General features: G+C 47.7%; 2 protein-coding genes across 12 annotated transcripts; both read right to left on the reverse strand.

The window, feature by feature from the left end:
• Positions 1-341: 341 nt before the first annotated feature.
• mindy4b (MINDY family member 4B) lies at positions 342-16806 on the reverse strand. Of its 11 annotated transcripts, none has more exons than XM_084951895.1 (13): positions 16716-16806; positions 11922-16587; positions 11394-11414; positions 10532-10675; positions 10006-10125; positions 8360-8457; positions 4092-4257; positions 3947-4012; positions 3639-3665; positions 3458-3530; positions 2822-2998; positions 1079-1259; positions 342-993 (listed from the first exon to the last, which is right to left on the reverse strand). In XM_084951895.1, the coding sequence occupies exons 2-13, from the start codon at positions 11988-11990 to the stop codon at positions 774-776; spliced, it is 1362 nt and encodes a 453-aa protein (XP_084808021.1). In that variant the 5' UTR covers positions 11991-16587; positions 16716-16806; the 3' UTR covers positions 342-773. The 11 variants fall into 11 exon arrangements, with proteins under 11 accessions (XP_084808021.1, XP_084808023.1, XP_084808020.1 ...); XM_084951897.1 differs by lacking the exon at positions 16716-16806 and having other exon boundaries at positions 11922-11978; positions 15371-16544; XM_084951894.1 differs by lacking the exon at positions 16716-16806 and having other exon boundaries at positions 11922-13626; positions 15371-16544.
• clrn1 (clarin 1) lies at positions 16649-20681 on the reverse strand. Its single transcript, XM_084951907.1, has 3 exons — positions 19959-20681; positions 18540-18719; positions 16649-17468 (listed from the first exon to the last, which is right to left on the reverse strand). The coding sequence occupies exons 1-3, from the start codon at positions 20209-20211 to the stop codon at positions 17203-17205; spliced, it is 699 nt and encodes a 232-aa protein (XP_084808033.1). The 5' UTR covers positions 20212-20681; the 3' UTR covers positions 16649-17202.
• Positions 20682-21063: the final 382 nt, after the last annotated feature.

The raw sequence follows: 21063 nt of genomic DNA on the forward strand, positions 1-21063 counted from the left end.
AGTCAGATATTCTTGTAGTTTTTAAAGTGCCCTTGAGCAACAGCTCTCCAGGAAAGAAGCAGTTTTAAACTGTCTTTAGGCTCTTTGTCAGCAGCAGCCTGTCACGCCAAAGGTGACACAGTTTGACATAAAATCGTATCGTTGCTCCAACGAGCTGTTAGCTGAAAGCTCTGCATATCTCCACGTAAAATCAGAGGAAGCTGATCATGTTCACTGAAGCCTCGGACGGCTTTCAGGAAGCCGTGGGCCTCCTCAGAGCCGGACCTCACTGAAGCAGTGTGACAGGGAACAGAAACCTCCAAGCCCGGAGATCACACCAAACAAACACAAGTTTCCTTGGATGTTTAAACATGAGTCAGATTTATTTCTGTTACATTTCAAAGGAACAGAAGACTTTCAGCTAAACGAAGATCAAACAATTTAAGATGAGGACACGAGACTGAAACATCATCAAAGACAAACATCAGTTTGGTTCAAAGGTCAAACGTTGGGCAGACGTGACGCTACTACAGAGCCGCCTTCAGCTTCACCCAGAAACACGGAGACGAGAACAGGAAGTCGTCAGGGTCTGATGACAGAGACGAGTCCAGAGGACAGCAGGGAATAACGTGGGAATGCAAACACACTGGAGTCTGGATTCATTTTACCTCCAGACGCTCTGTTTTTGTGCTCGGCTGTGTTCGCTGATTCGTCAGTGACCACGGTGACCTCGCCACCACCTTGGGTCCGAATCATCAGTGGTCACTGAAGACGTGAGGTTCGTAACGGGACTTTTAACATCTGGTTTCCTGTAATGGTAAAAACAGTCGGGAGTGCTGTGACGACCGCAGACCAGTGTTTGTGGTGATGTTCAGTAGAAGGGGGAGGTGCCGTTCCAGGCGATCACAGCTCCGTCCCACTTGGTCCTGATGGTCATCTCCAGTGAGGGAAACCGTTTCTCTGGATCTCCTTCTCCATCTCTGGACGACGCCTCCCAGTGGTGGGAGTGAGTATCTGTACAGGAAACAGGAAACAGATGGTGGATGAAGCACGAGAGGGATCCCGGTCAGACCTGCAGACGTGTGACCGCAACGCTCACCGACTGTCAGCCTGGCCGTCGCTGTCTGCGAGCTCTGCCCACTGTAGTAGTACAGCTGGAACAGATGCTCCGCCCTCCAGTCTGACAGCAGCGAGCGTGTGGCGCTGAACAGGACCGAGCAGCTGCTGTTGATGCTGCAAACCCACACCGGGAACCTGGGAGTCTTCAGCATGCTGCCCACCTGCAGACAGAGGGAGACAGGCAGGGGGCGCTCTTCTGACTGTAAGAACTCAGCTGTTTAACTTAAAGAGCCTCGTGGAGAAAGTCTCTGATGCAGGTGGAGGTGGTTGGTCAGTGCCTAATGGCACCTGTTGGCTAATATTAGTTTTTGGTTTTGTTTGAAGGTGGAGAGGGTGGAGTGCTTGGATATCAGCTAACAGGGAGTGTTTAGCAAGCTGCATCCATAAAATGATGAAATCCTAGTATCGCTCTCACCCGCTCTCAAACTAACGGTACACCCGCATCAACGAGGCCACGCCCCTAACAGAATGATCCAGGTGGATGAGTGATAACACATTATCCACAGAGACGTGTCTGTGAAGGTCCTCAGTCATGGTTATCGTGGAAAGACTTCTTGGAGACGTTTCATCTGAGAAGCTTCTTCAGCTCTGAGGCAGAGGATCAATAGGGGATCCACGACCCTCTTAGGGACACTCCCCATAGGGCCACCATCTGCTCTCAGAACTGAAGAAGCTTCTCGGATAAAACGTCTTCAAGAAGCTTAAAGAAATCCAGACGCTTTTCTTTCCATGCTCCTTAGATCCACCCTATTAGAGCACTTCGCTCTCACACTGCAGGCCTACTTGTTGTTCCTAGAGTATTTAAAAGTAGAATGGGAGGCAGAGCCTTCAGTTTTCAGGCCCCTCTTCTGTGGAACCAGCTTCCAGTTTGGATTCAGGAGACAGAAACTATCTCTACTTTTAAGATTAGGCTTCAAACTTTCCTTTTTGCTAAAGCATATAGTTAGGGCTGGACCAGGTGACCCTGAATCCTCCCTTAGTTATGCTGCAATAGACGTAGGCTGCCGGGGGATTCCCATGATGCATTGAGTTTTTCCTTTCCAATCACCTTTCTCACTCACTATGTATTAATAGACCTCTCTGCATTGAATCATATCTGTTATTAATCTCTGTCTCTCTTCCACAGCATGTCTTTATCCTGTCTTCCTTCTCTCACCCCAACCAATCACAGCAGATGGCCCCGCCCCTCCCTGAGCCTGGTTCTGCTGGAGGTTTCTTCCTGTTAAAAGGGAGTTTTTCCTTCCCACTGTCGCCAAAGTGCTTGCTCATAGGGGATCATATGATTGTTGGGTTTTTCTCTGTATCTATGAAGCGCCTTGAGGCGACTTTTGTTGTGATTTGGCGCTATATAAATAAAATTGAATTGAATTGAATCCACAGAGCCCAAACGGTGTGTATCAGGCTGTAATATAATGGGTAAACCAGTAAAGGACACAGTTTTACTGGTTTCTGCTGTAGTGAAACGACCTCACAGCACCACGAGCTGCTTCACAGCCTCAGCTCACAGCTGCCGGCCGTCAGCTGTTTAAAATGAGAAACTGAAGGACCGAAGACTGATGAGAGCAGATAGACGGATGTAACACACACCTGAGGCACACCTGAAAGGTTACTGTGAGTATCCTGATTACATCAGCTGTGCTCTGCTGCTTCCTCATGTCACTGAAACACATAGCTGTGAGTGTGTGTGTGTGTGTGCCGGCGGTGCTCGGTTACAGGTCTCTACCTGTGGCAGCGCACCGCGCTCCATCTCCTCTCGACTCCAGCGCAGATATCCTACATCGCTGCGGGACAGGACGCCCTGCAGGGGGCGCTGCAGAGGCAGGCCGTCCTGCCCGAAGTGCCGCATCCCGTTGAAGAGGTGCGGGCTGGCTCTGCCGGTCAGTAGCAGGTTCAGCAGAGCCTGCATACACAAGCAGAGACCTGGAGGCTCCTCCCACTTTGCACTCTACAGGTGTGCACGCTCGCTCAGGTCACACGCTCGCAGACGCTCTCAGGCTAACAGAGACGCTCTGATCTCGGTCAGCGCGAGAGCTGAGGCTGATGGAGGCGACATCAGCAGGAAACACAAACGAGCATCCATGTCTCTCTGATGATGTCACTGTCAGCTGTTTAGCCCCTCAGCAGATTTTTACTTCCCATGGTGCTCTCTGATTGAGACATTTTTAGCTGAACACAGAGCGACGATGGTCGCAGAGAAGGAGGAAGCTGCTGAGTGAATGACATGAGTGGGCGGAGCCCGCATGTAAAACAACACACCTGTGACAGGTGCGGGCCTGGTATCTGATTGTACCTGTGCACTAACGCCTTACACAAAGATTTCTAAATGAAGTCTGGCAACATGAGCCAGGTGAGCTCTTACCTGCCGACAGGCAGAGCTGCCCGGGCTGAGGTGCAGCAGGTATGACGTAGGAGAGTCTAGGTCCTGCCTCAGCCTGTGAGGAAGAGGACGCACATGGTCAACGTCTCAGTTAACCAGCGGGCTGTAACAGACTGTGTCCTGTCGGGGGCGCTAACATCGCAGAGCTTCGCTGTGTGGTTACCTCTCGATGGTACAGGAGCAGATGAGGCTGTAGAGGAAAAGGATGACGCCATGACTGCCCTCCTCCTGAAACTACAAGACAACAGGTCACGTCGCACGGCGGGCTCCAAACCACCCGAAACCTTTCCGACCGCAGGCCGACGGAGCGCCACGTCCGATCGCAGGCCGTATTTTTGTGTAGTCGTGTCACGTGTGTAAAGATCAGTGCTCGTTTTTCTCACCTGAATTCGCATTAATGCAACAAACTGAAGAGTTAACGCTAAGGTAAAGTGACCTGATTCTGGCGTCCTGATTGGATGCTGTACTCACGCACTGGATGTGGTCGAGGATGAAGTTGGTGATGGCGTCCTTCTCGCTGAACGTGAAGAGCTGCAGCTGAAAGACATGAAAGAACAGACGTGACGAGATGCTGGGGACGGAGCAGCGGTCGGAGCGCTGTGAGGAAGGGCGGTACCCTCTCTGTGAAGGTGTCCAGTTTGTTGTCCAGGTGAGATGTGATGCAATAGTCTTCGGTTACCAAGGTGACAGTCGCGCTCGCCTCCTGGCCGGCCAACCAGAGGCTGTCGCTCAGGGCGGCCGCCAATGCTCTTTCCTGCTCCTGCCGTCCTACCTCTGTCAGACTGGAGGGTGGACAAAATAATAGAAGCACATTAGAGTTGTGGGGAGCCGAGGACACCAAAGGTCAAAGGTGACGCAGGACGCTGGGTGCTAAATTCAGTAAAATCATAATTCACGTCAGCAGTAATGACACCCGGTTACGCCAATCGGAGGTCACTAAAATCAATATTGAATCGATGTGCAACTTTGCTAAAACAATGTCGGACTCTGTAGTTTTCTCTGGTCCCCTCCCCAATCAGACCAGGAGTGACATGTTTAGCCGCATGTTCTCCTTAAATTGCTGGCTGTCTGAGTGGTGTCCCAGAAACGATGTGGGCTTCATAGATAATTGGCAAACCTTCTGGAGGAAACCTGGTCTTGTTAGGAGAGACGGCATCCATCCCACTTTGGATGGAGCAGCTCTCATTTCTAGAAATATGGACAAATTTATTAAACCCCCCAAAATATGACTATCCAGAGTTGGGACCAGGAAGCAGAGTTGCAGTCTTACACGCCTCTCTGCAGCTTCTCTCCTCCTGCTACCCCCCCAAAAACCCATCTCCATAGAGACTGTGTCAGCTTCCAAAAAGACAAAAAACAAACTAAAAACCAGCAACAAACAACTTAAACATAAACAATCAAAAAGAAAGAACAGTACAGTATCCACATCTGAACCAAAGAGTAAAACAGTGAAATGTGGATTATTAAATATTAGGTCTCTCTCCTCCAAGTCTCTGTTAGTACATGACTTAATAATTGATCAACAAATTGATTTACTCTGCCTTACAGAAACCTGGTTGCAGCAGGATGATTATGTTAGTTTAAATGAATCAACACCCCCGAGTCATTCTAACTACCAGAAACCTCGAAGCACAGGCCGAGGGGGCGGTGTGGCAGCAATTTTTCACACCAGCCTATTAATTAATGAAAGACCAAGACAGACTTTTAATTCATTTGAAAGCCTGATGCTTAACATTGTCCACCCCAGCTGTGAAACTCAGAAACCAGTCTTACTTGTTATCATCTATCGTCCACCTGGGCCTTACACAGAGTTTCTGTCTGATTTCTCAGACTTTATATCTAATTTAGTTCTGAGCTCAAATAAAATAATTATTGTGGGTGATTTTAACATCCATGTAGATGCTAAGAATGACAGCCTCAACATGGCATTTAGTCTGTTATTAGACTCAATTGGCTTCTCTCAAAATGTAAAAGAACCCACCCACCACTTTAATCACACTCTAGATCTTGTTTTAACATATGGCATAGAAACTGAACATTTAACAGTGTTTCCTGAAAACCCTCTCCTGTCTGATCATTTCCTGATAACATTTACATTTACAATAATTGATTACACAGCGGTGGAGAGTAGATTTTATCAAAGTAGATGTCTTTCTGAAAGCGCTGTAACTAAGTTTAAGAATATAATCCAACCACTGTTATCATCTTCAATGCCCTGTACCAACACAGAGCAGAGCAGCTATCTGAACGCTACCCCAACAGAGGTCGATTATCTTGTTAATAATTTCACCTCCTCACTACGTACGACTCTGGATACTGTAGCTCCAGTGAAAACTAAGGTCTCTAATCAGAAGTACCTGACTCCGTGGTATAATTCTCAAACACGTACCCTAAAGCAGATGACTCGTAATCTGGAGAGGAAATGGCGTGTCACAAATTTAGAGGATCATCATTTAGCCTGGAGAAATAGTTTGCTGCTTTATAAGAAAGCCCTCCGCAAAGCCAGAACATCTTACTATTCATCACTGATTGAAGAAAATAAGAACAACCCCAGGTTTCTCTTCAGCTCTGTAGCCAGGCTGACAAAGAGTCAGAGCTCTGTTGAGCCAACCATCCCTTTAACGTTAACTAGTAATGACTTCATGAACTTCTTCACAAATAAAATTTTTATCATTAGAGAAAAAATTACCAATAATCATCCCACAGATGTAATATTATCTACAGCTACTCTTAGTACCATTGATGTTAAGTTAGACTCTTTTTCTCCAATTGATCTTTCTGAGTTAACTTCAATAATTACTTCCTCCAAACCATCAACGTGTCTTTTAGACCCCATTCCTACAAAACTGCTCAAAGAAGTCCTGCCATTGATTAATTCTTCGATCTTAAATATGATCAACCTATCTCTAATGGTCGGCTATGTACCACAGGCCTTCAAGCTGGCTGTGGTTAAACCTTTACTCAAAAAGCATCTCTAGACCCAGCAGTCTTAGCTAATTATAGGCCAATCTCCAACCTTCCTTTCATATCAAACATCCTTGAAAGAGTAGTTGTCAAACAGCTAACAGATCATCTGCAGAGGAATGGTTTATTTGAAGAGTTTCAGTCAGGTTTCAGAGCTCATCACAGCACAGAAACAGCTTTAGTGAAGGTTACAAATGATCTTCTTATGGCCTCTGACAGTGGACTCATCTCTGTGCTCGTCCTGCTAGACCTCAGTGCAGCGTTCGATACTGTCGACCATAATATCCTATTAGAGCGATTAGAATATGCTGTAGGTATTACAGGTACTGTGCTGCAGTGGTTTGTATCATATCTATCTAATAGACTCCAGTTTGTGCATGTAAATGGAGAGTCCTCTTCACACACTGAGGTTAATTATGGAGTTCCACAGGGTTCAGTGCTAGGACCAATTCTGTTTACATTATACATGCTTCCCTTAGGCAGCATCATTAGAAGACATAGCATACATTTACACTGCTATGCAGATGACACCCAGCTCTATCTGTCCATGAAGCCAGATAACACACACCAATGAGTTAAACTGCAGGAATGTCTTAAAGACATAAAGACCTGGATGGCCGCTAACTTTCTGCTTCTTAATTCAGATAAAACTGAGGTTATTGTACTCGGCCCTGAAAATCTTAGAAATATGGTTTCTAAGCAGATTCTTACTCTGGATGGCATTACCTTGGCCTCCAGTAACACTGTGAGGAACCTTGGAGTCATTTTTGACCAGGACATGTCCTTCAACGCACATATTAAACAAATATGTAAGACTGCTTTCTTCCATTTGCGCAACATCTCTAAAGTTAGAAATATCCTGTCTCAGAGTGACGCTGAAAAACTAGTTCATGCATTTATTACTTCCAGGCTGGACGACTGTAATTCATTATTATCAGGATGTCCAAAAAACTCACTGAAAAGCCTTCAGCTAATCCAAAATGCTGCAGCAAGAGTCCTGACAGGGACTAGAAGGAGAGAGCATATTTCTCCTGTTTTGGCTTCCCTTCATTGGCTTCCTGTTAAATCCAGAATTCAAAATCCTGCTCCTCACATACAAGGTCTTAAATAATCAGGCCCCATCTTATCTTAATGACCTTGTAATACCATATCACCCTATTAGAGCACTTCGCTCTCGCTCTGCAGGCCTACTTGTTGTTCCTAGAGTATTTAAAAGTAGAATGGGAGGCAGAGCCTTCAGTTTTCAGGCCCCTCTTCTGTGGAACCAGCTTCCAGTTTGGATTCGGGAGACAGAAACTATCTCTACTTTTAAGATTAGGCTTAAAACTTTCCTTTTTGCTAAAGCATATAGTTAGGGCTGGACCAGGTGACCCTGAATCCTCCCTTAGTTATGCTGCAATAGACGTAGGCTGCCGGGGGATTCCCAAGATGCATTGAGTTTTTCCTTTCCAGTCACCTTTCTCACTCACTATGTATTAACAGACCTCTCTGCATTGAATCATATCTGTTATTAACCTCTGTCTCTCTTCCACAGCATGTCTTTTATCCTGTCTTCCTTCTCTCACCCCAACCAATCACAGCAGATGGCCCCGCCCCTCCCTGAGCCTGGTTCTGCCGGAGGTTTCTTCCTGTTAAAAGGGAGTTTTTCCTTCCCACTGTCGCCAAAGTGCTTGCTCATAGGGGGTCATATGATTGTTGGGTTTTTCTCTGTATCTATGAAGCGCCTTGAGGCGACTTATGTTGTGATTTGGCGCTATCTAAATAAAATTGAATTGAATTGAATTAAACTGACGCGACTTCAGAGAACCGCTGGGCACAGAGAAAGACCAGTTACCGTCCCGCTGTTCCCATTTTCTGTCATGTTCATTTTTCATCATGTGACATCTCACCTTTACCATTTCCACGCCAGAGAGGCCTCACCTGTGCAGCGTCTGTCCGTCTGAGGTGCTCTGTCGGGTGAACAGCAGGTGCTTAATGATGCGAGCCTGGACGACCATCTGAATGGCCCGAGCCCCACCCTGAAACACACACCTGACCTTAAAAGATGTAATATTCTGGGCGGGGCTTGATGCTGATGGGTTAAAACTGCCAGCCTATCAGGAGTGAGATGAAGCTCTTAGTCGTGTCCGGGAAATTCTGGGCTTTTAATGTTTGCTTTGAACTCTTTTTGTTTACACTTTAAAAACCAAGTTAACATTTATTCTGTATTTTCTCTGACCTACAGGGTCGAATGTAAACACCCACTCAGTCTGCTATTAAGTGGTGCTGAAGCTTCTGCAGCACAGAGGTTGGTTCGAGGACGTTTGTTCAAAAACAACACGGTGAGCGTATTCTGCAGTAGTCTACCTGCCCTTTCACACGGGACGCGGCACGCACCGCGCTCTGAAGCCCGTTCATTTCTATTGCTTGTGCTGCACGACAACGTTTTAACGCTGCGCTGAGCCAGGAGTGCTCACACAATCAGCGGTTGAATTTTGACCGCTGCGCGCTGTGACGTACCTTCACGCAGCCAATAAAAACGAAGCCTACAGCTGCGCTAAGTTCAACCACGCGAAGGAAAACGTTCTGTGTGGAGCTTGGTGAACTTTTAGGCCCAAGTGTCCGTGCGTTCCTTTCAGCGGCTCTGGGCACCTTGGGAGGAAAGCAGTGTTGTGGAAACGACACACATAGTTACCTTCTTCTTTATGAATGAGTGACACGTTTTTTTAATAAATGTGAGAGGGCCTTAACAATTGAATCAGCTGTGTGACAATGTAATATTTATCAAAAAATTAAGAAAGGTTAAAGCTAAAGGTTTAGTTTGAGTTTCTGCTTGTCGTCTTTTCCTGATATTCCTATAACATTTGTAAGGAAATATTAACTTTAATTCCTCCGTTCCCTTTCTCTCTCTTTCCTGATTTACTTCCTCAGACTTCATCTCGTTTGCTTGCCCTAACAAGCAAACGAGTCAAAGTCAGCTTTAATAATAATACTGTATACTTTATTGATCCCCGTGGAGGAATCCCTCTCTGCATTTAACCCATTCACTCTGTGAAGCAGCGGGCAGCCTTGGGGCACCCGGGGAGCAGTGTGTAGGGACGGTACCTCAGGGTAGCCCTCAGTGGATTCAGACCCACGACCTTCCGATCACGGGGCCACCACTCTACCTACTGAGCTGTCCCTTATTGTCAAAGACCCCATGCACAGTCATACACTGTGCTCTCATGGCCCTCAGTGGACAGTAAAAATATAAAGATAAAAAAAGGAAAATAAAATAAAAGTCTTATGTACGACACAACACAATACGATTATTTAAACAGCAGTGTCCAACACAATCATTGTGATTATGGGCAAGTTTGTGTGCACTGGGGGTGGTGCAGTCAGTGAAAGGCGATGGTGGTGGGTCAGAGTTTGTATGTTTGGGGGGTCAGAGGTGGATGCAGGTCTGGAGTTGGTGTGTGAGAGAGTTCAGCATCCTGACAGCCTGATGGATGAAGCTGTCTCTCCGTCTCAAACAGCTCTAACTACATGCTTTAGCAAAAAGGAAACTTCGAAGCCTGATCTTAAAAGCAGAGTTGGTTTCTCACCCCATCAGCCTTCAGAGCGTATGCTAACTCGGAGTTTGGTTCCCTGAAGTGGAAGACGGCTTTCCTCCACTCGTAGTCGAAGACACGAAAGTTTCCACCCAGAAGAATCCTCCTCAGGCTCTGACATCAAAACAGAGACAGGTCATCGGTCGATCGTTTGCCCTGAATGCAGCCTGACGGGGAACAACAGCTCAAAGCAGCTCTGAACACTCCCTGCTCTGTTCAGACCTTCTGTTTGCTACAGGCAGCCAATGATAACAAAACTAGTGTAAAGGAGGAGGAACTAAAACTGTTTGTTTCAAGCAGAAGTCTGACTGCATAAAGATAACATCATAGAGCTGGAGTTTCAGCACCTGCACACCTCCATCCTGGTATCCTCATAAACCCCGCCTCCCTTCAGCCAAGTGGAGGAGTCGCGTAACACGGCTGATCTGTGGTCAGGTGAGCTCATCGTGTTTACAGGAAAACAGGGTCACCTGACACCCAGTGGTGTCAGGTGACCCTGTTTCTGAATCATTGTGTTTACCTCAATCAGTTGGGGGGTGACCGGCGTTCCCCCGAGCCCCGCAGAGATGGCCAGCCTCCGGGGGATAGAGCAGAGGGCTTGAAGGGTCCTCCGGGGTGGAGGGGCTTCCTCCTGCTCCTCCTCTTTCTCCACATTCAGCAGCCTCTGAGGAGAAGGCGAGACAAACAGCTGCCTTCGACCGTTCAGTCACAACGAAAAAAACACTTCCCACAGCTTCAACGCTGAACAACTTCTCCCGGAAACATCAGATTTACAGCAAACCTGCAGTCACATGACTCAGGAAAGCATTTACCTTTGTCTCCCCTCAGTGCACACACCAAAATAAAGCAATATGAGCTCCTGGACAGCTGATGGATAGAGCGGAGCGTGAGGGTGACACTGATCAAACACAGTACGTGGTGGTAGTAAGTGCAGTAGTATTTTCTTAGAGGCGACTCACGTGAGGATTCCTGCTCACTTCCTGCCAGAGCAGCTCGATGTAGTCCAGCCTGCGGTCTGACATCACTGACTACAGCTGAGGGACGGCCCTTACTAACACTACAGAGGAGCCACGGCGAGGATGACGAGCTGCTCCTTCATCCTGTCTGAAGCTGCAGCCTGACTGAGTGTTACACAGTCAGCTGAAAACTGAGTGCAGTGCAGCTGCACCACCAACAGAGGGCAGCGCTGATCTATCTATCAATCTATCAGGCGTGATGGATGCTGAGAGAGGGTCTCTGTGTTACTGTCAACATTTCAAATTAATTTCTAGTTACAGAAACACAAATATGCTTTCTTTTGGAAACAGTGACATTCTGAGTCGTTGTGATTTGGTGCCATATGAATAAAACTGAGTTGAGTGTAAATGAATGTTGATACTTACAACCACAGACTGTGACTGCAGCCTGCAGGAAGAACACAACAGAATAAATCCTTCAGTCTGAAAACATCTGTGCATGTGTCTCTCTGAGAGCCTTCACACACCTGACACATAAAATCCTGCAAATATTTTATGTGTTCTAAGTGTTTTTGGGACTCATCTGTTCATGCAGCCGTTCACAGCAACAAACAGGCTCCATGTTTCTGAGTCACATGTCGATGTGTCTCTCACAGCTCTACACACACTGATACTGACACAGTAAAATAATTGTGTTTGGCCAGATTCAGCTCCAGGCTGTGCCACATGCTGATATGCGGAGCAAAGCTTCAGCTCCTGGACCAGACCAGGAAGTCCTCGCTGATGCTGCTGACGCTTAGAGGACAGAAAAAATGCCGTACTTTCAGTGTGTACGAGTTGCACGGCCAGTTCGGAACCAGAAAATTCAGGATTTTGTGGTGTTTGTTTGGAGGTGTGTGAAGGCATTCAGATTTGGGGAGCTGATCGGATTTTTTGAAGCAGGAAGTGAACTTTCCTTCGGTGCTGCAGCTCCGACACCTGGACCAGGATCTGCTGAATCTCTGCCTCCATCTGAACACACATCAGTTCATCAGTTTACAGGAAACACCACAGCTTCAGTTCCTGTCCTGACAGATCCATCTACACGCTTCACTGTTTTCACAGAAACTAAGCAGGAAGTATTTAAAGTCTAAAGCAGACACATCTGCTCGACACTGAAATATCTGCTCAGTCTGAACTCTCCATGTCTGGAGACCAGATGTTCCTCTGTGCTGCTTGTGCTCTGTTGTTTTTATTTGTTTATCAAGAGATTATACAAACTTATATACATTGTATTGTATGTATCTTACATGACATATTTTCTCAAATATTTATTTCCCAATCATTTTAACTTTTTCTTGTTAAACAAAGACAAATTAAAATAATTTTAAGAAATTTTAAAATTTTAAACATCAAGAACAGAAAATTGAGAGAGAAAAATGAAGAAAAAAGTTAGTAAATTAGAAAAAATCTTAAATAAATAAATAAAGTAAAATAATAAAAAATAAATAAATAAATAAATAAATAAATACAAATAAAAGAATAGAAGGGGGGGGGGGGGCTTAAATCCTGTGCCTACCTTAAAAAAAGAGTAAATGTCAAATTCTTTTCAATCTAGTGGCAGGTGGGTAAATCGCATTGTTCTAAGGAAAAGATCTGAGATATTCCACAAAGGGTGTCCACTTGTGGATAAATTTAGCAGAACTGCCTTTCACTGTGAGTGAGATTTTCTCCACCCTCAAGAACGTCCGGACAGTATTAAGCCATTGCAACGCAGATAGAGGCGTGGGAGATTTCCAAAGTAAAATACAGCGTCTAGCGAGAAGGGAACAAAAAGGGAGTTATATTAAGAGGGTCTTTGGAACTCCAAATATGGCAATTAGAGGGTCTTCTCGGATCGGATCCAAAAACCTCTGAAAACCCAAAATTTGTTCAAACTTGGACAGAAGAAAAACATATGGCTTAGATTGCAGGGGGAGGTCACATTGATCTATAATTGAAGGAAAATTTTTAGATAAACGGGATTTTGAGAAATGGGCTCTGTTTATTACTTTACACCAGGGGTCGGCAACCTTTCTGATGACGAGTGCATCTAAAGTTTCCTCAGAAGTCAGTGTGCCATATGACTGCATTAGCAATAAATTTAATAACACTCTACACAAATAGTTACACACTATATAAACTTTACAGAATGATATTTGTTCGCAGATGTTGGCAGCTGTCAGCGAATAGTTCTCAGCTATTTTGAAACAAAAAAAAAACAACACTTTTTATCCATAACTCCAGCTTCGTGTCTTTTTCATTGTAGCTGAAGTTCGGGACAAACTGTTGCTTTTCAGCTCAACACGAAGCGCGTAATATTTTCTCTGAATACGAGACGATTCCGTTTTTTACGGGACGGTTGGAAACTCTACTGACTAACCTTATGAATAAAATAAAGTTCACCATCAGTAACATCACAGCACCACCCAGCTGTATAGAAACTCCGTCATGCTAGCTAGTAGCAGTACGAAAAAGTCAGCATAACGAAAATAAACTCCACCTAAACTTGGTTTATATCTGACCCAGACAGACTGCAGGTCATAACTTCTTACCTGAAGTTCAGTTCACCGCCTCGGGTCTCTGCTCCTCCTGCCTCCCCTTCCCTCATCCACCTGCTGTTGTAGCTCCGCCACAGACACTAAACAATTTAGTTATTTTTACACATCTGCCAGCATCTGGCCAATCCACCACCTTTCATTGTTTATACCGTTACAAAAAAAAGAACAAACAAACAAACAAACAAACAAAAATCATCGACCCATAAAAACGAAAAATCACATCGGGCATACCGATGGCCAGTCAGCTGTAGTTGTGCCAGCTGTTAACCCTTCGTGCCCAGGGTTGCTGCTTTAAACTGTACAAGCTGTAGCACATGGTGTACTTGAACGCATGAGACTCACCTTGTCCCACCATGATTCAAACAGTTCAACACCTAATTCACGCTCACAGGCGGTTCTGATTTTACCCGATGAATCAGTTTGGGTCGCCATAAGCATACAATATATATTTGATAGAAGTGATTTTTGATTAGGCCTCACAAGCAGAAGGTCAACCCAAGAAGGATCAGCGGGGAGAAGTTTGGAAACAGTGATGAGACACAGCGTCTAATTTGCAAATAGAGAAACAAGTGAGAAGGAGGCAGGTTACACTTTGAGGACAGCTCTGAGGAACTAAGAAAGACATCATCTCTGTAAAGGGCTCTCACGCTTTTTATGTCTCTTTCATGCCACGTCAAACAGGCGGCGTTGGCAGTGGCAGGGAAAATAGATGATTCCTTAACAATGGTAATCTGGTAGAGAGGGATATGAATTTAAAATGCGACCTGAACTGAAACCACATCTTAAGTGTGGAGAGCACTACGGGATTTGAAGCAACAGACGATGTTTTAACAGGCGGTGATGAGTAGATAAGAGAGGCGGGTGAAAAATATGGAGAAACTGATTGAATTTCAGTTTACACCAAATCAGGTTCGGTGAATTTAGCCAGTAGGTCCTGTGGTCTGAGCTGTACTCAGGTCAGGTCTGCTGCTGCAGCGTGAGCTCAGTCAGGTTTCTTTATAAAGATCTTCCTGAAACAGGCGCTGTGTGGATGGCACCAGGGCTGGACTGGGAATCATCTGGCATACTGGCAGGCCGACGGGTACAAGCACTGACAGCTGTTTCATTACTCACACTGGATTGCACTACTAACAACTGGTAACATCCAGCAACAACTAGTGACAACCAAGCAACTGGTAACCAACCATTCTTTCCAGTCACCTAGTGAGGCAGTCACATGATTTCAGACAATCGTTTATCTTTGGTCACATGACATTCTGAAGAACCACACGGGCTTCGTGTGCACACCTCATTCTTTTTTCATCCATGAGGCCGTCATGGTCCCTCTCCTCTTCAGGACGCAGCATCCATGGCCGCCAAACAGAATCTCAGCCATCAGCCTCAGTCCACCTTCAAAGAGCTCAGAGGAGGTGTTTCTGCATCATGCTCCTCCTGCTGACTTTATTCAAACCCGATGCTGCACCGTTTCAAATGAGGAGCTATTTTCAGCAGACTCCAGTCTGAGGTCGGCTGAATTGTTGGCTTTCACAGATTTCTATTTGTTTTATTTACACGTCACCACGTCCTGATCTGCAGGACCCTCAGTGACCCTCCAACAGTAACGGCAGCTGCACCGTCAGTCACAGGAAGCCTCTTGCTTCTTCTCATGAGAGTAACATCTGCTACCAGCAGAACCCTCTAACTTCAGCAACAAGACCATCATCATCATCGTCACCTTGACCTGCTCCAGCACACACCAAAGTGCACCTACATGTCATTGTACATATATCAGCGTGATCCTGACTCTTCGGAGCTCTGCTGTCAGAGGAAAATCGGGAGTATTACCTGTGAACCGGAGCTCGGCGATCCCGCTGTGAGGAAGCGTGTTACCTGCAGTGGTCTGAGTGACGGGAAGCTGTGTGTCCGAGGCCGGACTGTCTGAGCGGGCTCTTTTTACCTCCCACCGTCTGACTGCCATCCCCAGGGTCAGCCAATTAACTGTGACAGTATCCCCCCGGGCAGGGCGCGCGTCACTCCCTGTTCGTTCACAAACGGCACAGAGCTCATCAGTGTTGCTCTCACTCCCTGGGGTGTTTCAGGCTTTCCAGCTGATGACGTCTCCGTGTTTGACTCCCTGACGCGTCTGCAGCGTTCAGGCCACCAGAGGCGCGCTCACGGGTTTCGCAGTCGCACGTGCTCATTAAGCTGCAGCTCTTCGGCCAGCAGTAATCACACCCCGTGTCCTGCCTGGACTTCAGGCTGAACATGGTTAAAGTTTAAAGTCCTTCTAAAAACAGCAGATCCAGTTTTCTCCAGCTGAGCTCCCGTCTGCCATCAGCTGGATGAAATCCTGGCCTTTAATTGGCCGGCTGCTAAAGAGGATGCCACCATTAAACACACAGTGGAAACAAGAGGACAACAGACAGTCCAGTCTGCTCTGTCAGCACGTCCAAACACGGAGGGCGGGCTCGGTGTCACTGCAGGGGGCGGGCCTCATCACAGCGCCCTGCAGCACCACCAGCTTCATGGCCCCGTTAAAGCCAACACACGCCATGAGGTTTCAGTCCAAAGGCTCTCGCCGCTAATGCCGACCCGATCACAGGCTTCCTGAAGCACCTCGCTCACCGCTGTCGCGGGTTTTCTGCCACGTGCGGCTGAAGCTGCTCAGGATTCAGCGCGCTGTGAACGCTGCCGAGGGTTTCGGGATATTTCTGCTTTCATGATGATGTGCAAAAATGAGAACATCACCATGGCAACTGATGGCTTTCTGTATTTGGACCAGTAAACATCTGATCGGCCACAGTTACAGGTCATGTCACAGAAAAAAAATAAACTCTGGTCTTTTATATTGTAAAAAAATGAAGTCCTACGTTTGTCTCCTCATCAAACCCGTCAAAGGTGAGGGCCTCCACAGGGAGTGTAACCTCTGACCTCCAGGCTCTGCTCTCTGCTGGTGACCTCTGTCCTCGTCATGTAAAGCCCTCAGAAAGATCTCAGAGCAATGTGAAACGAGTCTGGAGGAGCGACGGACAAGCAGCTGGTCAGAGATCAGTCACAGAGAGCTGCAGGAACAGAAGAAATCCAGACGTGAAGCCACCAAACAATCAGTCAAACCCAGAAACAGACGCTCAGATAGTTTTATTTTCCTAACAGGCACATTTAGCTCGTGATGGTTTGCACAGAAACACACTTTGTCAGTGATTCACTGTCCAAAACCTTCCTCTGCGTTCAACGATCACGTTTGCTTTCCCACACAGCAGCACGGCAGAGCCGAGGCATCGCCTGTCCTCAGAACCAAAGAGCTCGGATCAGGACGGGCACGGCGCCGGATGCGTCGTCATCGTGATCGGTGAAACACAAGAAGCTAGAGGACGAGTGAGCCAGCGAGGACCTAAACATCACAGATCTGCAAAGAAATGAAGACACAGAGGAGCTCGACAGCGTCATCTACCACAGAGTAACATTTCAAATCTACGAACTGTTCGTAGTTTCAGCGTCAGTCACGATCGCCGCTGTTACCGAGGGAAACGCCCTCACGCTGGTGAAGAGCGAGGGTTCGGCTTCTTCAGCGTGGAACAGACTGTGAAGGAAAGCCTTCCGACAGAGCTGCAGCGACAGGAAGTGGCGGCTGATGAAGTCTGCCGTTCAGGCCGTTTTCCCGCTGAGCCGTGCTCCTCTCAGTACATGAGGTCGGCCGCCCCGCCGCTCAGCTCCACCTCTTTGTTTTGCTGAAAGGGAAACTGGATTCCCGCCAGTCGGACCAGCAGGGCGTTCAGTCCCTGAAGGAGGAAGATGAGGAAGAAGAGCCAGAAGCATCGGTCGTAGCGCTCGGTGTACGTCTGGAAGATGAAATTCCCCTCATTGAAGTTGGCGATCCGCTCGGACAGACGACTGAGCTTTACCTCCGACACAAACAGGACCATGACGAGGCAGCTGCTGACACCTGCAGGAAACACAGACAGGAACCATCAGGCTTACCTCTGACCTCTGACCCCATCACCCTTAGACACCACCTCCACCTCTGAGAAGGCCAGAGGAGGCGAACCAGATGCCACAACAGAAGGAGTGATGATGTCATCAGAGGAGCTCAGACGGTGAAAATAAAACCCGTGATGGAGCTCATGGTAACGTGGCTCAGCTGAGCTCAGGTCACATGACTGACAGGCCTCTCCAGTCTGTGCATCACTGGTTCCCCATCCAGGGTTTGGACCAACCATCCAACTGTGAGGAGCACAGGCTCCAACACTGCAGTTCCTCCCCCGTCCAGCGGGGGCAGCAGTGAGTTCGTCCACACAGACCGCTGTGTTAAGATGCTTCAGCCTGATGCATAAGCTGTTTGGTGTCTGTGAATATTGAGCCCTCGTAACACCTGTTTCTACAACACACCTGTATAAACTGTGTTAAGGTTCAAGTTTGCATCGTTAGGGGCGTGGTCTCTGACAGGTGCCGTGGCGGCCTGCTAGGCTTCTGCGGGCCTTCTTTGTGAGTGAAACTGGAGTATTTGTGGGGACGCTGCCCGGCACTAATTGGGGTCTGCGGTTGCAGGCACACATTGGACGGGCCGATTAAGTGAAATGAACCCGGAGAAGGAGGAAATGAGCGGAGGATCGTTGGGTCTTAATGATCGGCCAGGCCGCCCCCCGCCTGCTTTATCCCTCTCCTGCCCTGGGCTCTGTTATCAGGCTGTTTGTCTGTGATCCTCTCTGAACTCATTTCAGACCATCCATATTTTATATATCTCGTTACAGGCTCACCGGGAGCCCGCCAACTGTCCCAGCATGCATTTCAGTGACACTGTCCTTCCTCTGCTCCCCCCATCTCTAACAGTCTTGCTTTTGGTCGTATTTTAGCGAACAGCTGTTCTTATCTTATCAGCCCTTCTTCAAATGATGACGTATTTGGCTGTGCTGAGGGCAACCGTGAGGACGGAGGCTGTTATCTTTGAAACACGTTACAGTACAAACAAAAGCTTCCCGTGGACTGGCAGGTGAAGCTGTGAGGGTGTGGTTCTCACAGGTGATGAAGGTCCACAGGTAAAGTCCCACGGGGCCTTGCAGCGTCTCGTAGGGTCTGCCGAAGGCGTTGAAGAAGAAGAAGCCGGTGGCCACGGAGGAGAAGAGTGTCACAACACCACAGAAGAAGATGACGGTGACGTGGAGGCCCGTGGGGATGGCACTCAGGAGGTCAGGAAAGACTGGAAGACAGCAAGAGACAGACCTGCAGTGAGAGGCGTGTCCGGTCTGCAGCGACAACAGAGGTCACCGAGCCTCAGGACACACAGCCAGCACTTCCTGTTAGAGGGTCAAACAGCAGGGCGAAGACACGCTGACACAAAACAGACAAGACCGACACAGGAAGTGCAGAGACATGAAAAACAGAATCAACAGAGCACCAACGTGACAGAAAATCATCTGTAAGCCCACAGAGACAGGAAGTGTGCGAAAAAGACACAAGAAGTGAACATTGTCAGATATTTAATAAGAGATTTAAAACCAGAGAACACGAGCTGCTGGAACCCGGAGCGTGTTCCACCTCCCCACTAAGTTCAGCTGTGACAGTAACACCCCCACTGCTGTAACACCCACGAAGGCTGACAAACGTCCCACAGAGACGCTGACGTGAAACAAAAAGCTCTGCACTGAAGCAGAGACGCAGGTCCTGCAGGGACAGAGCGGCTTTGTCTCTGCTCGCAGATCCCACGCAATCAGGCGGAAGCCTCGTTAGTGCCGCGCGGCCGCTCCCCAGGACCAGGACCTCAGAGGGAGCTGCTTCCTGTCCCAGCGCTCACAGAGTCACGTGACAAATGTTTATTCGCCCGTTTGGAAAAGATTATCTGACAGTGGTTTCACATCTGCAGCTGTATTCATTTAACCTTTAATTAACCTTATTTATGAAGGACGCCTGCTGCTGGCCGTGTGCACGAGCCAATGAGACGAGCTCAGCCTGCGTGACTGTGGCGTGAACGTCACAGTCACGCAGGCTGAGTTCAGTGTTTGTCTCAGATCAGCATCAGGGTTCAGAAATCATTTTTCTGCCACCCCGGTGACAACAGAGCTCCGGCTCCAAAACCCCCAAATCAGAAATGCTGATCCTGGTCTCGGTCCTGGTCCTGGTCTCGGTCCTGGTCCTGGCTCTTCAGTTCATGGAGTTCTGGTTACTATGAAATCTCATCTGTTTGACATCTTGAATTTTTTCAGTTTGCTGTCCCAATTGAATCAGTGTTTTTATTTTTATAGTTTTTAGTTTTTTTCAGCTGAAATATTTTCTGTCACAACAATAATCTGATGACACCAGTCACTGCAGATCGATGAACAGGGTTATTGATTAACCTGATTATTATTAATGCAGAGTTGCTGATAGAGCCGTGAGCAGACTCGCAGCAGCTCGTGCGTGAATTACTGCGCGTGCGCGTGCATCATCGGCGATCACTCACAGGAGAAGCGCGCCGCGCGGCCCCCCAGCCCGCACTGCTTCACGCGCTGTCCGTGGAACAGCCCGTAGCTCAGCTCGCCCACGAACTTGTCCAGCTCGGCCCCGGTGGCGTTGACGAGCTCGGCCCCGGTGCGGCACAGCACGGCCCCGCGGAGCCAGAGCGGCAGGCCGGTGGCCACCGCGGCCGTGAGCGCACAGGAGAGGCCGAGGAGCCCGCACACGGAGAAGAGGAGCTGCTTCTGTCTGCCCGGCATGATGGAGGAGGAGGAGCCGGGGGAGGAGGCCACCACCACAACGCCCCCGCCTCCACCTCCGGGAGGAGGGGGGGCCGCGGGAAACGTCAGGTGCCAGCGCACACCTGCGCTGGGTCCATGGCAACAAGGGCTCGGTTTACAGCCAGGAGGCTCGAGTTCTCATTAAAGACGAAGCACGAGACTGTGATGCGCGCGCCCGCAGCAAACTCGTCTTTCCTTCCTTCACACCTTACTGCTGATCGCGGTTTGTGGTCACGTGGGACCTGATGCTTAACATTGTCCACCCCAGCTGTGAAACTCAGAAACCAGTCTTACTTGTTATCATCTATCGTCCACCTGGGCCTTACACAGAGTTTCTGTCTGATTTCTCAGACTTTATATCTAATTTAGTTCTGAGCTCAAATAAAATAATTATTGTGGGTGATTTTAACATCCATGTAGATGCTAAAAATGACAGCCTCAACATGGCATTTAGTCTGTTATTAGACTCAATCGGCTTCTCTCAAAATGTAAAAGAACCCACCCACCACTTTAATCACACTCTAGATCTTGTTTTAACATATGGCATAGAAACTGAACATTTAACAGTGTTTCCTGAAAACCCTCTCCTGTCTGATCATTTCCTGATAACATTTACATTTACAATAATTGATTACACAGCGGTGGAGAGTAGATTTTATCAAAGTAGACGTCTTTCTGAAAGCGCTGTAACTAAGTTTAAGAATATAATCCACCCACTGTTATCATCTTCAATGCCCTGTACCAACACAGAGCAGAGCAGCTATCTGAACGCTACCCCAACAGAGGTCGATTATCTTGTTAATAATTTCACCTCCTCACTACGTACGACTC

The sequence above is a fragment of the Perissodus microlepis genome, chromosome 14 (assembly GCF_051167445.1).
Source record: "Perissodus microlepis isolate ML-2025 ecotype Zambia chromosome 14, ASM5116744v1, whole genome shotgun sequence".
Lineage (NCBI taxonomy): Eukaryota > Metazoa > Chordata > Actinopteri > Cichliformes > Cichlidae > Perissodus > Perissodus microlepis.

What these genes read in the sequence shown, in the direction of transcription:
- clrn1 (XM_084951907.1), bottom strand. Translation starts at nt 20,211, where the DNA reads ATGCCGGGCAGACAGAAGCAGCTCCTCTTCTCCGTGTGCGGGCTCCTC. An exon ending in CCGCGCGGCGCGCTTCTCCT is followed by an intron (nt 18,720 to 19,958) that starts GTGAGTGATCGC and finishes GCTGTCTTCCAG; the next exon opens with TCTTTCCTGACCTCCTGAGT. An exon ending in CCTGTGGACCTTCATCACCT is followed by an intron (nt 17,469 to 18,539) that starts GTGAGAACCACA and finishes TGTTTCCTGCAG; the next exon opens with GTGTCAGCAGCTGCCTCGTC.
- mindy4b (XM_084951895.1), bottom strand. Translation starts at nt 11,990, where the DNA reads ATGTGTGTTCAGATGGAGGCAGAGATTCAGCAGATCCTGGTCCAGGTG. An exon ending in CGGAGCTGCAGCACCGAAGG is followed by an intron (nt 11,415 to 11,921) that starts AAAGTTCACTTC and finishes TCTTCCTGCAGG; the next exon opens with CTGCAGTCACAGTCTGTGGT. An exon ending in ACGCTCTGAAGGCTGATGGG is followed by an intron (nt 8,458 to 10,005) that starts GTGAGAAACCAA and finishes TGTGTGTTTCAG; the next exon opens with GGTGGGGCTCGGGCCATTCA.